The sequence below is a fragment of the Acomys minous genome (genome assembly GCF_964271855.1).
Source record: "Acomys minous genome assembly, chromosome: 3".
NCBI lineage: Eukaryota > Metazoa > Chordata > Mammalia > Rodentia > Muridae > Acomys > Acomys minous.
Genome location: NC_140485.1, coordinates 77,065,813 through 77,081,181, shown reverse-complemented (window position 1 = coordinate 77,081,181; position 15,369 = coordinate 77,065,813). Strand labels below are relative to the sequence as shown.

General features: G+C 54.6%; 1 protein-coding gene across 1 annotated transcript in view; it reads left to right on the top strand.

Annotated features, from left to right (window-relative positions):
* CTNNBL1 (catenin beta like 1) overlaps window positions 1-7,651 on the top strand; it is a 155,000-nt gene extending 147,349 nt beyond the window's left edge. Inside the window, exons 14-16 of the mRNA XM_084777227.1 lie at window positions 494-631; window positions 792-864; window positions 7,471-7,651. Coding sequence (XP_084633353.1) covers window positions 494-631; window positions 792-864; window positions 7,471-7,559 — 300 coding nt within the window. The 3' untranslated portion in view covers window positions 7,560-7,651. The remainder of the gene's footprint in view (window positions 1-493; window positions 632-791; window positions 865-7,470) is intronic.
* Window positions 7,652-15,369: the final 7,718 nt, after the last annotated feature.

Genomic DNA, 15,369 nt, shown 5'->3' with positions numbered 1-15,369 from the left:
TAAGCAAACTAAATTTTAGTCAGGTGTGGTGGAACATGCCTTTCACCCCTGGAATTGGGAGGCAGAAGCAGGTGGAATTCTATGAGTTCAAAGCCAGCCTGTCTACCTAATGAGATCCAGAATAGAGAGAGACCCCCAGCTCGAACAACAAAAATCCCCCAATTTTAGAAAAGAGAAAAGCTGATGCTTGCTTAGGCTGCGTCTCTTCAGCTTTTCTGGGGTCGAATATGCAGGTGAGTGAGATCATGTTGCCCCCCACCCCCCAAGTCCTTAGACAGGAAAAACAAGCTTTGAACTTGCCTGTGTGGCCTCCATGGTCCACGTAGATAGATGAGGGCTACCAGAATGGTGCTCCAGGACAGAGGGAGGGGGGCAGGTGGAGACGATGGCTTTCCCCGCTGTGTGGTGGCTAGTCAGTGTGACCAGAGGGGAGGCTCGCCCTTCGCCTCTCCACACACTACCCAGCCTTTACCCGGCGCCGGTTTGCTTCCAGGACATAGTGCAACGCGGGGAGATCATAGACAGCGACATGGAGGACGAGTTCTACCTGCGGCGCCTGGACGCCGGCCTCTTCATCCTCCAGCACATCTGCTACATCATGGCCGAGGTCTGCAACGCCAACGTGCCCCAGGTAGGAGGGCTCCTGCTGCCTGCCTGGCCACCTGCATGGGGAGAAGCACAGTGCTTCCTGCAGTCCCCTCCCGTGTGGCTCCTCTCTTTCGGGTGCAGTGAGGATGACAATGTACCCCGGCGGTCCCTTTCCCCGTCCCACTCTTTGCCATCCTTGCTAGATTCGCCAGCGGGTTCATCAGATCCTGAACATGCGCGGCAGCTCCATCAAGATCGTCAGGCACATCATCAAGGGTGAGTTGGGTGCCGCTGGGTCGCGTCTCTGGAGGGGCCACTCGGGCTTGCTGGACCCCATCGGTGTCCCCAGCAACTGGTGCCCCGAATGTTCTGGGCTGAAAGCAGCAAGAAGTTCTCCTCCACTTCACCGTGCCAAGTCACCTGTGTCGAGCACAGACTGTCTGCCTGCCGCTCTGGTTCTCCTCTTCTTCCAGCCCCAGCACTAGGGCTAAGAGACGGCGGCTTTTAAAACACACACGGGATGGGAAGGCGGCACAGCTAATGCAGTGCTCACCTCACACAGCATGAGGACTTGAGCTCAGAGCCCCACCACCCATGTGGGAGGCCTGGCACGCATCGGGAGGTAGGGACAGGAGGATTCCCTGGAGCTTGCTGACCAGCCAGTCTTCCTGAATCTGTCAGTTCAGGTTCACTGAGAAAGGTGTTCAACTTCCACCTCTGGCCCCTACGTGCACGCCCACGCAAACATGTACTCACACATTGCACCCACACACTAAAACCAAAACAAAGCAGAAAACAAGGGCAGGGTTCTTAGCCGCATATAGTAAGTAGGGCAGAGAAGAAAGACATAGTAAGAAGCAGCTAGAGTTCTAGAGGCCAGAGTGGAGCCTCTGAGGGGGTCGCTTTGCAAGGCTTACCTCTCGCCCTGTGCCAGCACCGTCCCTTTGCTCTCTCACCCTCAAGAAGACCAGGAAGGCTGAGCAAGGCACTGCTTGCTTTGCAGTGGGCACTCAGGGTGAGCACCCCGCCTTCCCCCATTCTCTGTGACATCTCCCAAGTGCCCTTGGATCTTTGTCTGGACCTGACCAGGCTAGAGTAGCTCTGGAGAGGCCTCCAGTCACCCGGTGAGCCTCAGTCACAAGACAGGACTGTCTACACTGAGCTCAGCCTGCAGTAGCTCAGTGGGCCGCTCCAGCTCTGTGCTAACTGGGACATGGTGGCCTTAGATGTTCAATATGGTAACTCCACAGTTCAGGGTCCTGGTGGGTTAGTGGAGCCACTTCCCCCTCTGGACCTTGATCTGCCGACTGCTGAGATGAGGGGTTGGGCTGCATAGACTCAGAAGCTTTGCCTCTCAGTCGCTTATAGCCCACTTGCAGGCGAGAGGATGGGAAGGCTGTGGGGCCAGCTCTCTGCCTGCCTCCCGGCTCCCTCAGCAGGAGACGCAGGCTCCGTGTACCATGGGGTTGAAGGAGGTGGCTGTGGTGCTTGTGGGAGCTATTTGAGTCTCAATAAATGAGGGTCATAAAACGTGAGGTAATTATGTTCATCATTGCCGTCAGTAAGGCTCAGCTGAAGGCCTGTGGGAGGCCTCGACAGAGAAGTGGCGTGAAGCTGGTCTGTGGGGCTGACACAGCGACGTTCCAGGAGGAAGGAACAGTGTGAATGGAAGCATGGGGTGTCCAGCCATATGGCTGGCGCAGGCCTGCCAGGCTGTGGGCATGGTACCCATTGTGTCCATCTGATGATGGACGGTTACTATGAGGCCTGGGCATCTGCTCTTTTCTCCAAAGAGAAGATGGGGTGGTGGTGGGGGAGCGGGGGGCGGGGGGCGGGGGGTGGGGGGGTGGGGGGGTTGGTTCTAACCTTGTGTGGAATCCAGGTGTTCCCTTCAGTATCAGAGCCTCATGAATTCGCTAGTGCGAACCAGCCTCCTCTGAGGGTGGGGCCGTGGTGACTGCACCTCCAGCCTGTAAATGCCATTTACTTCCAACGCCCACGTGTTCAATTAGCGCTTTTGATTGCCCTTGGCTCTGCTGTCTTGCTTCTAGGCTTCCCGCCCGCCCCCCCCCCCTCCATCCCTTTAGTCAAAACAGCAAGCTTCCAAGAAGGAAAAAGTGTTGGTAGCGGCTTGAAACGTAGTAGGTGGATGTTTTCCTTTCTGAACTGTTCTGCGGTCATTCAAAACATCCAGTCAAGCCAGCCTCTGTGCTGGCTGTGTGTTCTCCAAGGGTCTGGGCAGGGCTCTCTGCTGTGGCTTCCTTCCCCCCACCGCCTCCTTCCAAGCCCAGCTCTCTCCTCACCCAGCCCTGCAGGAAGTCCCGTCCACTCTGCCTTCATACTCTGTCCTGAATCTCTTCACTCCTCTCCATCTCTGTTCCTCCCAAGCCCTTTATCACAGTCAGTGATTGTTTTTATGTGTTGGTTTACTCATTTGATCTGTCTCATGCACTAAAATGGAAACTCGGGGATGTAAGGCATGTAGCTGCCTTATTCGCCATGTCTCCTAGCTCCCGGGGCACTCGGCTCCTAATGGAACAGTGTTTCTCTGTTAGGGATTAATGAAGCTGCTGTCTCCTAAGATCCCTCCTGGCTAGCTAGGTACTGTGTCCCCAGCACCTACCCCCATGGAGTATGCAGATCTGAGCGACACAGATGGGTCAATGACCAATTACAATTCAGTCACTCAGTGGACACTGCTGTGGCCCAGATCTGCCTCCAGTGCAAGAGAGACAGTGTGGTGATCATAACGTACTAAGTGCCACCCAAGAGTAGTAACCGTGGAGCTAAGGGGCAGCACACAGGTAGGAGGGCAGTGAATGGCAGAAGAGGGGAGGCCAGAGACCTGGCAGGCTTCAGTGATCTGGACTAGATCCCAGCAGGTGGGTGGGGGTTGTTGCAGGCTATTAACTCTTTGGGTGCATGGCAAGTTTGGTAACTGTGTCACCCTGTTCGCCAGCAGCCAGTAGTGGGCAGGCAACAGATATAGGCGGGGAACTGGGCACCACTGCTTGGTTGAGAAGGCCTTATTATAACAAAAGAGTCTCAGCCCCTTCCTGCAGGCCAGCTCTGCCTCGCACATGCCCGGGAGAGCGTCTCCCAGTGCTCTGTGACCGCGAGCCCATGCCGCATCTGTGAACACCCATCACAAGGTGCAGAAGGACCCTCAGTGTGAGGTCAGTGTTGAGATCAGAGGACATGCCTGTGAATCAGGGCTGGCTCTGTGCAGGCCACCCCACAAAGCCCGCCCTCCTTCCCGACCCTGCCGCTCCCCTACCCCGTCACCATGAAAATGAGTTAAGAAACAAAGCCTCATAAAGACAGCCAGCTCATCACTCTGTCCGCTTTGATTTTAATTTTGTTTTTCAGTTTGGGTTGCTTCCCTTTTTTTTTTTTTTAACATACTAATTAGATGAGAGCTTTTTTTCTTTGATTTTATGGCCTACATATTTCCTAAGTTTTGCTGGCAGGATGACAGCTGATGTATCCCTTGAGGTCTCAGGAAACCGCTGATGAGGCAAGCCCAGCAGGGGACTTTTCCCAGGGTTTTCAGTCCCTTTTTCATAGTGTTCCTCCCTCCTTTCTGTTGGGGGGGTGCCAAGAATACGGGAATAATTGATGGCTCATTAAAGCCCTGCTTTCTGCAGACTGCTTACTCGGCGCTCCCAGGTCTAACCATCCCCAAACAGGCGGACAGGCCTGAAGACCACAGGCCCTTGAAGGAACAGAGAAAGGCAGTGCCCACTGCAGCTCCTCAAGGAGAGTAGTGGCCTCCTGCCTCCATCCCTGATGCTGCCTCAGAGCAGAGCGTGTTCACTCCTGAGTGAGCCATGCACCAACGTGGGTCTTCAGGCCTCTCTGCAACAGAAATCCAGCCCCGAAGGAAGAACAGTCCCCTACACACATACACATGTTCACGCACACATGCACGCACGCATGCACACACACGCATGAGCACCCACACTCGTGATTGCACACATGCACATGCATGCCCTCTTAGCCACATTTCTTAGACTTGGTTGTTTTAGTTGCTTCTTCCTCCTCCTCCTCCTCCTCCTTCTTTTTCGTTGTTGTTGAGACATGGTCTCCCTCTGTACCCCTGGCAGATCTTGAACTTGTAATCCTCCTACCTCAGCCTCCTGAGCAGCTGTGATTACAGGACCATGACACCAGGCCAGGTGTAGCCACACTTTTGCCATGTGTTACCTCTGGTCTTCCAGAAGCCCGAGAATGCAGGATGACCCACATAGAATGCCAGATGAGCACATAAAGACGCCAAGGCTGCCGGGGTTAAGTGGTTTCACCCAGCATATGAGTGAGCCACATGTCATTAGGGTGCCTCTTGGAAGGTTGAGATGCATTGGGCATCTAGGAGCAAGGATGGGCTTATTGGTAGAACCCTTCCCTCCTGGACCTAGAGCTAGCAGCAACCTGAACTGAGGAACCAGCAGTAAAGCTGTGGCCAATACAGTCCAGCTTCCATCTAGTGACGAGTCGGTGCTTCACCGAGCAGCTAAACTGGCCACGTGGTCCAGCAAAATGTCCTGCTAAAGCATGTCACCAACCCCAGGGTTGTCAAGCAGGCACTATGGACCTGAGGGACCTGCCTTGGCAGTTTCTACCTCATACTTGGTGTGTGTCACTGAGGTCTTCGGGATGGACGTGCTGGCCTGCCTGTCCCTCCCGCCTCCTTCATCCTGCATCTCCTAAGCAGCTCTGAGTAAGCTGTGTGCACTGGTCCAGGCCCCTGCCTGGAAAACAGCTTTCCCTTTGCCCTCCCCGCCCCCTCCCTTTCCCTCTCAACATAAACAGAACAGCTTGTATTCCATGTCTGTGTGGTAAACCTGCTGTCTAAAGTTTGCTTTAATATTTATGCGTTCAGCACTGCTGCCTGGGTTAGAGCTCCATCAAAGCCCTTATTCTAAGAGCATTTCAGATGCTGTGGAAGTAGGGAACGGAGTTGATGTCTGCCATCTCCCTCTGTCTGGCCCACCCCTCCTTCCCTTCCCCTGGTCCTCCATCACTCTCTCCTCCCCACCCCAGAGTGCTCCCCTCAGCTAGCATCTCTCTTCTTCCCTCCACGCACAGCAGAGAGAACTCTCCCCGAGACCTTTGGGAGGAATCTGTTCAATATTTATCATCTGCTGCAGCAGCTGAAATAACCGGCAGTAACCAGCACCAAGATCTGCTCCAGCCAGAACTCCAGAAACAAAGATGGAGGCTGGGAGCCCAGGCGATGGCCCCGCTGTGCTGTGGATGCAAACTGCCAGACGGAGGAGACAGTGAAGGAGCCTGAGCTGGGCCATTTGCCTGCTTTCTGGGGGTGGCCAGCTCCCTGTGGGACTCTGTCCAGTCCCTGCCCTTGGCTTGCACGTGTTTCTGAGAGCCCCAGTCCACCCACACCTGTGCCAGCCACTGAGGCCCTTACCACTGCAGCGAGTCCAGGGCTGCCCTGTGGCGCAGCTTTGGGAAGCTACAGGAGCAGATTTTTGGGTTTTTTTTCCCCCAGAGGTTAGCAACAGACAAGGGTAGGGTATTGTTTAGGTCCACAAATGCCACTTTGGGGACCAACTCACCCCTATTTCTTTCCACTGTTCAGTCTGATTCTGGGTAAATTCCAGGACTGGCCCTTCGGCCTGCCTGTGGTTGCAAGGGTATGTCAGCCATGTCTATAGAACCTGGCATCCAGTAACTGTGACCGTTGCTGACTGTTGCCATGCATGGGCTGACCTTGCCTCCCCCAACAGCCTGATTGGAAAACCTGCTAAGGTAGCCATGGGGACATGGCATTCACAGCCTTGGATAGCATAGAGATAGCTCAGCAAGGGGCTTGGCACAGTTGCTGCTGCTATGCCCTGTGCATCTGGGATGAGGTCCCTCCAGGGCAGTGGCTTGGAGCATCTACTGAGATTTGAAAAAGCAGAATGACCACACAGGACAGCAGAGTACAAGGGCCTGGTTACTGCCCCAAGAGCTCCTCGCTGACCCCAGATGACCAAGCAGGAGCTGCTGCTCACAGCCTCAAGCCTGGGTAGCCCTCCACTGGCCTCCCTTCCCCTCACAGCTTCCGGAAGCCGCCGTGTATTTTGTTTACATCTTGCCCTCTCTCACCCTCCTGGAAAGTAGGCATTGCAGAAGGCAATCCACACCTCCTCCTCTTTTCTGCTTGCTCGACTAGGGATTGAATGTGGTGCCTTGCTCATGCTGGCCAGGCAGTCTAGCGCCAAGACACGCCCGCAGCTATTGAAGGCAGCAGAGTGGGCCTCAAACCTTGAATTTCTAGAATATTCTCCCATGATGCCATGATGCTGATCATGTCTCCACACTGGAAAACACAAACTAGGGCAGAGCTTGCATGCCAGGCATCTCTCTTGCATATTTGTGCTATAACAAAATACCTAAGACTGGATGCTTTATTAGAAAGGAGGAAACTATATCCTTGAAGTTCTGGCAGCTGGCAAGTCTAAGGTCAAAATTGGCCTTTGGCATATGAGAGACAGGCCAAGAATGCCATCTGACCCCGTGTGGCAGAACAGAAGGCCTCACTTGTTCCCCCAGGGCCTTTCTGTAAGAGTCACACCCCGTCCATACGGGGGTCAGGGCCACAGCAGGAGCTGGTGGGACACAGATGGTGAAGCACATCAGGGCCCGTTAGGTTTGTGTTGCCTGCATGAAGGTGAGGACAGATGGGTTAGAAGACAAGACCCTTCCACAGAGAGCCTCAAGGGTCGCGGCTGTATCTGCCATGAAGGGCTGATGCTCAGTGGCTCTCAAGCCTCAGACTCACTGTCACACACTGAGATTTGAGGACAGTGTGGGAAGATACAGCTCCGGGGAACCACACCCGTGGTCCAGCCTAACTCCCCTGTCCTTTTCCCCCAGAGTACGCAGAGAACATTGGGGATGGTCGGAGCCCCGAGTTCCGGGAGACGGAGCAGAAGCGCATCCTGGGCTTGTTGGAGAACTTCTAAAACTGGGCAGAGCGTGCTGTGGACCCCTGGCTCCCTCCTGGAAATCGTTTTTACAGTTGTATGGCTTGAACAAATTAAAGCTAGTTTTGGTACTCTCGGGCTGATGTGTGTAGAAGCCTCCCACCAACCCCGTCCCAGTCTACCACAGAGGCCACAGACACCCTGACTCGAGTCATGGCAAGTGAGGAGGGTGTAGACAGTGGGCTAGCCAGATTTGTCACTGAGGGGCTGGTGATGACAGGAGGCACCTGCTGGTGGTGTACAACCCTCTGAAGCCAGCACTGCACATTCTCAGGGCTTTGGGCTGCAGGGTGAGAGGTCTGGCCACAGCAGTTCCACCACTTCTCAGGCCCCAGCGCTTCAGGCAACTCTGTAGACACAGCTTAGATCTGTGGCTGCCTGGAGCTCAGGAGCCAGGGAAGGCAGGTGAGGAACAGTCAAAGGGTGGGCGGTCTTCTCACAGGGTAGTGGAAGGGCTCTGCTGTCGGTTGTGGGGTGGTCACGTGTTTGGCGCACACACTGATACCATTGAGTTGCACATGTTAACTGGGCAAAGCAGATGTGGGCCCGACACCGCTCCGTTTGGCCTGCTTCTCTGGTCTTCTGACGCATTTCCCACAGAATCGCCAGAACACTTCACGTGGGAATTTGAACATTACTGTGTGTAACGTAAGATTTTATACTTGACTGGATATAGGGGCACACGCCTTAATCCCAGCACTTGCGAGGCAGAGGCAGGCAGATCTCTGAGTTCAAAGCTAGCCTGGTCAACAGAGTGAGTTCCAGGATAGCCAGGGTCACACAGAGAAATCTTGTCTCAAAAACACCAAATAATAAAATAATAATAATCTGGGCATGACCATGGATGGTGCTGGTGTCTTAAGCTCCTGAGAGGTTTAAGCATAAGGGTCCAGGAGTGTGGGTAAGGTCAGCAGATGACCATGACCCTTTGGATGTGTGGTTTTGACCTCTCGTGACATCTCCAGAGCAGGCTGGCAGTACCCTAGTGCTCATGGGAATGAAGAGATGACAGATGTGGTGAACACCCTTGATGCTGTTCCATCTTGTATGGCTGTGGCTTGGGAAGTGTGGTCTCACTTCCAGCTGAGGTGAAGTGAAAGCTTTACCCCTACCCCACCCCCACAAACATCCCAATCAGCCTCAGAGGGGAGTCCTCAGAGGCATGTGGAGCAGCAGTGTGGCCTTTGCACAGGCCTTTGGGTCCCAACACCACACAATAATGCCCCATGCTATTCACTGAACCCCAGGGGACCAGGGACCAGGTGGCCACCAAGCACAGGCAGCACGGGCAGAGCCAGCCCCCACGTGTGTCGGCTCTGGAAGGAAGGCTGCCTGAGGACCAAGAGGGCTTGACCCAGCTGTGTGGCTGAAGTGAGTTACACAGCCGTTACTGCTTATATCACCTCTGGCCATCGTAGCCACACACACAGCCCCTGCGTCGTGCCCCCTGCTTGGAACTCGTAGCTCTCTCACAGCAGCAGCCCTGTTTTGCCCAGCCATCCCCAGCTGTGGGAAGTCAATACTGAGGTCTCACGGCTACACCGAGCTCAGGTCCTGTGGCCAGTGAGCCACAACCCGCTGCTGCACTCCTCCAGTCCCGGTGCACTGGCTGACACGGTCTCGATCTGTCAGTGTGTTGTCTCTCTGTCGATGTGAACTTTAATGAGTCCACAGAACAGAGCGTGTGTCTGGGCGACCTATGGAATCACAGACTTTTCCAGCTAAAGTTGGTTCCCCTTTGATCATTGCTTGTTCAATACTTCTTGTATTTTTTTTTTTTTTAACTGTATTGGGTTTTTAGCCAGGTAGTCCTTACACGTAGTATCAGAGTTCACATTTTAATTTTAAAAAAAAATTGAATAAGGAGCCTCCTATTCCTTGAGCTGCTCCTTCATCCAGCCATCTTCCCAACATGTGGACAGCACTGCCCAGTCATGAGCTTCCAAAGGTCAAACATTACCCGTATGCAGGCCTGCCAGCGCAGGAAGCCAGGCTTCATAGACCTCCAGACACCAGCCCTCCGTCAGGGCCTCCCTCCCTCTACCTGCCCGCCTATCATAAGCTGCCTGAGGTCCTCCTTGCTCTAAAAGCCCCTCTGCCAAAAATAAGTCAGAACCCAGCCCCCTTAGTCTCTCAAATGAAAACACTTGCCTACCCTGTGCAAGGCCCTAGGTTCAGTACCCCAGTACCCCATCCCTACACACACACACACACACACACACACACACACACACACACACACACACACAGTTTCACAGGTGAGGAGTGGGCCCTTTCTGTTGGGTATGAGAGGAGAGGGGACAGAGAGTCTGATCCCTGTGTCTGGAGAGCGCACAGCTCCAGGGACTGTGAGGCCAGTGGGATAACGTCTACCCTAACTATACTCCACTGCATAAAGCCGAGACCTTTAAATGCGACTTGGACCCCTGTCTTCCTGCTAAGAACCCTGGACTCATGGGCTGAGGTGCCAGCTCCTGAGGTAAAATCCAAAGCTCTCCTTTCTTGGCCATCCTGTGTCCATGGCTGAGTGGCCCGGGGCACAGAGCAAAGCACCACAGAGGCAGTATTTCCTTTCCTGTCTAGATAGGATTTAAGAAACCTTAGCTAGAAAGTCCTCCTGATGGGGAGGTCGTGTCTGCCTCCTTCGCCCGCTGCTTGGTGGCGGGGTCTGCAAGCCTGAGTCTAGTGGCAGCAAGAGGGGCGAGTCTAATTGAGAGATTTGCATGCGGGCTGCATCCCTATCTGTGGGGGACCGTGGCCGGGCGCTGGAAAGCATCCCTCAGTCACCCATAGTGTTGCCAGTGCCCAGGTGGCACCTTCTGCCATTACCACAAGCGTCAATTTAGTGTCAGCAGGGAAATGAGACTGGCTTTCCTAGAGGCAAGGCTTCTTGATGAGATTTCTTACCCAGCAGCAGAGGTAAAGGCAGGCCCCCATTTCCAATCTGCTGTGTTCTTCGGTGCACATGGAAAGTGGCTGAATCACAGCGGTGGGCCTTAGTTATCGGTGCCAGGAAAAACAGCAAGCACCCCCCACTTACCTTCGCCTTTATCCGCTAACGTGCCCTTGGTAGAGGCCTGGCATATAAGGGTGCCCTGTGCCAATCTCCCCTCCAGACGCATCTCCTGACCACTCGGCCCCCTCCCTGGAAGCAGCCCCTGCTGACTAGACCAGGCGTCCCCTCCGCGTCCATCCAGGATAGGCTCATCTTGCTCCTCCCCCTTGCTTTCCGTTTGACATCTGCCGCAGGGCTCACACACTTGCCGGCTCGAACAGCCAAACAGCTCGAAGAGCCTCATTGCAGAGCTGGGCCCTGATGTAGCCGCCGGGTTAATGGGCGCACTGCTTGCTGCCGATCGTCGGCTAAGGCACCAACATGTGAGCATGCAGTGCTGGCCGTCACTCCGCACATGTGTTTAAATTCTAAAGGAGAGCTGTAAAGGCAAAGAAGAGAGGGCATTTGTCATTGTCGCCTGTGTAGACATGTCCATCAGCAACATGTATGGTGACCTCCTGCGTGGAGATCAGGTGGTTCTGTGGGTCAGTGGGGCTCTGGTGGCGTTTGGCCTGCAACTCTCTTGTGAGTCACTCCACTCAGAGCTTTAGAATGCCTTTGCAGGATGTGTGGTGTATTATTAGCTGGGAGCCCCAATGTCTCTCCAGAAGCCACAGGCCTCTCTGAGGCCACTGTGTTATCACCATCCACATTTCAGCCGGGCCTAGAGCAACCTTGGTGTAGAGGGCAGAGCTGAAAACGGAATCATCCAGCCACCACGCTCCTGATCCCAAAGCCACAGTTCCCCACCTGAAGGAAGGGATTTTGAAAAAGTAAAGAAAGTAGATGGCTCAGCAGTTAAGAGCACTGCCTGCTCTTCCAGAGGTCCTGAGTTCAATTCCCAGCAACCACATGGTGGCTCACAACCATCCACAATGAGATTTGGTGCCCTCTTCTGGCACGCAGGTGTACATGCAGGCAGAATACTGTATACATAATAAATAAATAAATACTTAAAAAAAAAAAAAAAGATAGCACAGAACATACCAGAAGCAGAAGCCTTGCTAGATGCTCAGGAGGCTCAGGATAGCCCCTCCTGCACCTGGCAACTGCAGCCCCTGTGGGTCCCCTGCCTCCCTGCGCCTATAGTGATGGTCACATGAGCCTTTCCTGTGGCCAGTCCTGAAAAGCCTCATGGGAACAAGGTGCGGGGGGGGGGGGGGGGGTCGCTAAAGCCTTGTCTCCACTTCCTGTGGCCCTTTCAATCCCTACAGAAAGAAGAAACAGCCCACTGCAGTCCAGGATGCTGAGTTCTGATCCTTAGGCAAAAGCCAGCCTCACAAGGGTGGGGACCAAGGGACAGCAGCTACAGCAGCTCCAATCTCAGTCAGCCCAGACTGTCCATAGCCGCCTCGGACCTGGGCAGGTGGGGAGAAGCCACTGGAACAGACTGTAAGGGAACCTTACTGTGTGCCTCACCACAGCCTCCAACCAGCCCACCCAGGAAACCCAGGCGCTCAGCCCAGCCTCCTGAGATACCCGCGCACTATCAGCCTCACCAAGGGGATAGCTTTGGGAATCCCACACACACTAATCTTGTGTCCCCACATGGTACCCAGGTACCTTCTCCACCTTCTACTGAACAGCCACCACGTGGCACGTAGGAACAAAGCAGGTATTATCACCACCTTGAGGGATCTCTGACCCGGAAGACAAATCGGAAGTCAGTAAACCTTGTAAACAAATGCACAGGACAATTTCTAAGAGTCAAAAAAGCAAGCAAGGTGGGGAGTGGCCAGGCTTTGCCTCTGTGTGATCTCTCTTCAGGACCCGAGCTGAGCTCCAAACGGTGTCAAAGAGACAGGGCATAGAAAAACGAGAGCAGAAGGGTTCAAGTACAGACACAGGTGCAAAAGTCCTGAGCAGAAAGAAAACACATCTCTCTCCGGAAAGCACCGAAGAGGTTACAGTGACTGAACTCACGGAGAGGTAGGGGCCAATCAGGATGGGCCAAAGCAGACTCACTGAGAGGTAGGGGCCAATCAGGATGGGCCAAAGCATACTCACGGAGGGGGCCAATCCGCATGGGCCACAGCGGGTAGGGACCAATCAGGATGAGCCACAGCGGCAGACAGATGAGCAGAGTTTCGAAGCTGGTGAGGCCAAGCCATTAATCCCAGGACTCGAGAGGGAGAGGCAGGCAGGCAGATCGCTGTGAGTTCAAGCTCCACCTGGTCTACAAAGTGAGTCTGGGACAGCCAAGGCTACAAAGAGAAACCCTGTCTTGAAAAAACAAAAACAACATACCCTTAGGAGCTCTATGCAGGCTGCGCTGTGGAAGGTGACATGACAGAAGGAGCGCTTAGGACCAGTGTAGCCCAGACCAGCCAGCCCTGGTGTTAGGAGCTGGGGGTGGGGGTGGGTGGCCATTGAAGATTGGGGTGGAGAGATGGCGGCAGAACCAGCCAGTCTCTGCACAGGAGGCTCTGCCCAGAGGCATCCGCGGCAATGAGGCCTGGGAGCTATTTCCTGGGCCCTCAGGAGCCAGGTGGAGCGGTGGAGAGGCTGGCTCAGTATATAAATATCTTTAATGAATAAATAGAAGTACTTTTAAGGCTGCCAAGTCCCATCATTTCCACCTGCCATAAAATTTCATTAGAAGCAGGCTCTGTAGGGGACAGTCAGCTGCCATAAATCCACCCACCCGCCCCTGGCCCTGCCTGGCTCCCAGGTGACCAGTCCAAGCCCATTGTTACACCCTTGCATACTCTGTCCTGGGCCCAGGGGCATTGGTCCTTCCTTCCCACACCTGAACAAGCATGAGGCCACAGTGGGCAGGGACTTGGCTTGTCACTGATAGTCGGCTCCCTGGGAAACCAGAACCCTGTAGCCTCCCTTTTAGGTTACTGGAGCTGAATTCAGGGGCAGCAGCTTTCAACACAAAGGAGCCGAGGGAACCTCAGTTTTCCAAGTGAGAAAGAAAATAGACACCCCCCCCACCCCCCACCCCCCACCCCCACCCCACCCCCGAGCAAGTGGCTATGCTAAGGTCACTCTGGATGAACAAACACAGCACTCAAGCTACCGCACAATTGCTGCGCTCTTTAGTACCAACTAAATGTTCACCGGGCCAAGCCCTCAGCAGGCACCGCCTCCCTGTCTCGGAGCCGACCCATTTTGCAGATGCAAGCACTGAGCCCCAGCAGTGGTGAGCCTGCAGCACACCTGCGTCTCTAAGTAGCCCTTTCCCTGTGTTCTCATGTGTGCTGGACCCAGGGTTGTGTCTTCTTTAGCCTCAGCCCCAGCCTGACACCCTGTAGCCCAGCCTGGCCTCAAATTCACAGCGAATCTCCTGCCTCGGTCTCTCTGGTAAGGGTACTATAAGTGGGAGTCAACCACGCCCAGCTTTACACTAGGAGTCTACAGAAAGGCTGGGGTGGGAAACATCCCCTGAGTGAGAGCAAACGCCAGCAGAAAGTCTGTGAACTGCGCATCCCTGGGACCATGATATCTTAGAAGGTTCCTCACCAGCCTTACAAATAAAACGTGGAACAGAGAAGTCAAGGATTTGCACAAGGTCACACAGGTCTCTTTGTAATGCTATCTGGGGGGGATCTTCTGGGCTCTCTGTTGAGCCCACTGCCAATGGCTGTAGGGCCAGAAAGACTAGCCAAGTGAACAGACTCAGCTGGCAACGTGCCTGGACATCCAGTCATCAGTTAAGCCCACTAAGTGGCCATCCACAGCCCAGCCAGATGTCTTCCCCTCCTCGTCACCTCAGCTCTCTGGGAGCCAGAGGCCAGGCTCCTGGCCTAGCCGCTACAAGAGAAAGTCGGTCAGGAACTGAGGGCAGGCGGAGGATCGGGACAGTGAAAGGTGCGTAGAGCAGGTGCCACTCAAAGGATTCTTCCACACAGGGTCTGTAGGTGGCCGCCCGGGGAGTGACCACACAGCACAGAGCCTGCACTGGCCAGCCCTTTCAAATTCCAGCCCAGCTGCTCCCCTGTTTTGTGACTCTGAGTAAGTCCTTTCGCCTCAGTTTCCTCATCTGCACTCTGCAGCAATGGTCTCCTCCGCGTGCTCCGCTGACGGCACCGAACTAGCACACAGGGAACAGACCCACTCACAGCGCTGAGCCATATTATATACCACCTCACCAAACATCATCCGCTGTTTCCTGGCCGCCTTCCTCTCCGGACTGAGCCGGAAGCAGAGTGTTCGTTCAGCAAGCCTGCACAAAGCCAAGTTCAGTACCCGGGATCACAGGCCTCCACCCACACCTCTGACCTGTCCCCCCCATCTCTGCTGCAGCTGGTTCTGGCATCTTTGGCCGAGGCGTAGACAGAAGCAAGCAGAGCCATCCTAGAGCAGTGGGCTGTGACCCCACCCCTCCACACTGTCCTCAGGAGAAGCCACCAGGCAACTTCACTGGCTATGGAAGACAGGGTGGCCGGGCAGGGTCTTCATCAAGGGGAGGATGAGAGTGGCTGAAAGGAAGGGTCACCACGGCTGTGAATTATCAGAGAAGACCCGGGGAAGAGGGTCAGAGCTGAGACTGACCTAGTGGGGGTTGTCGGGAAGGTGGGAGTGTTCCTGGCAAAGGAAGCAGTGAGTACACAGGCCTTGTGGCAGGAGAGTGCTGCACACACTCAGCAGACAGATGTGGTGTGGTTGAGAAGGCGAGATGGATGCAGCAGTGAGGGGCCGGGCTGGCGGAGGTTTGTTAGCCAGGAAGGAGTCGGATCACCTTTGGCCTGCAAAGGGGGCTTCACTGGACACTTATTAAACAGGGGC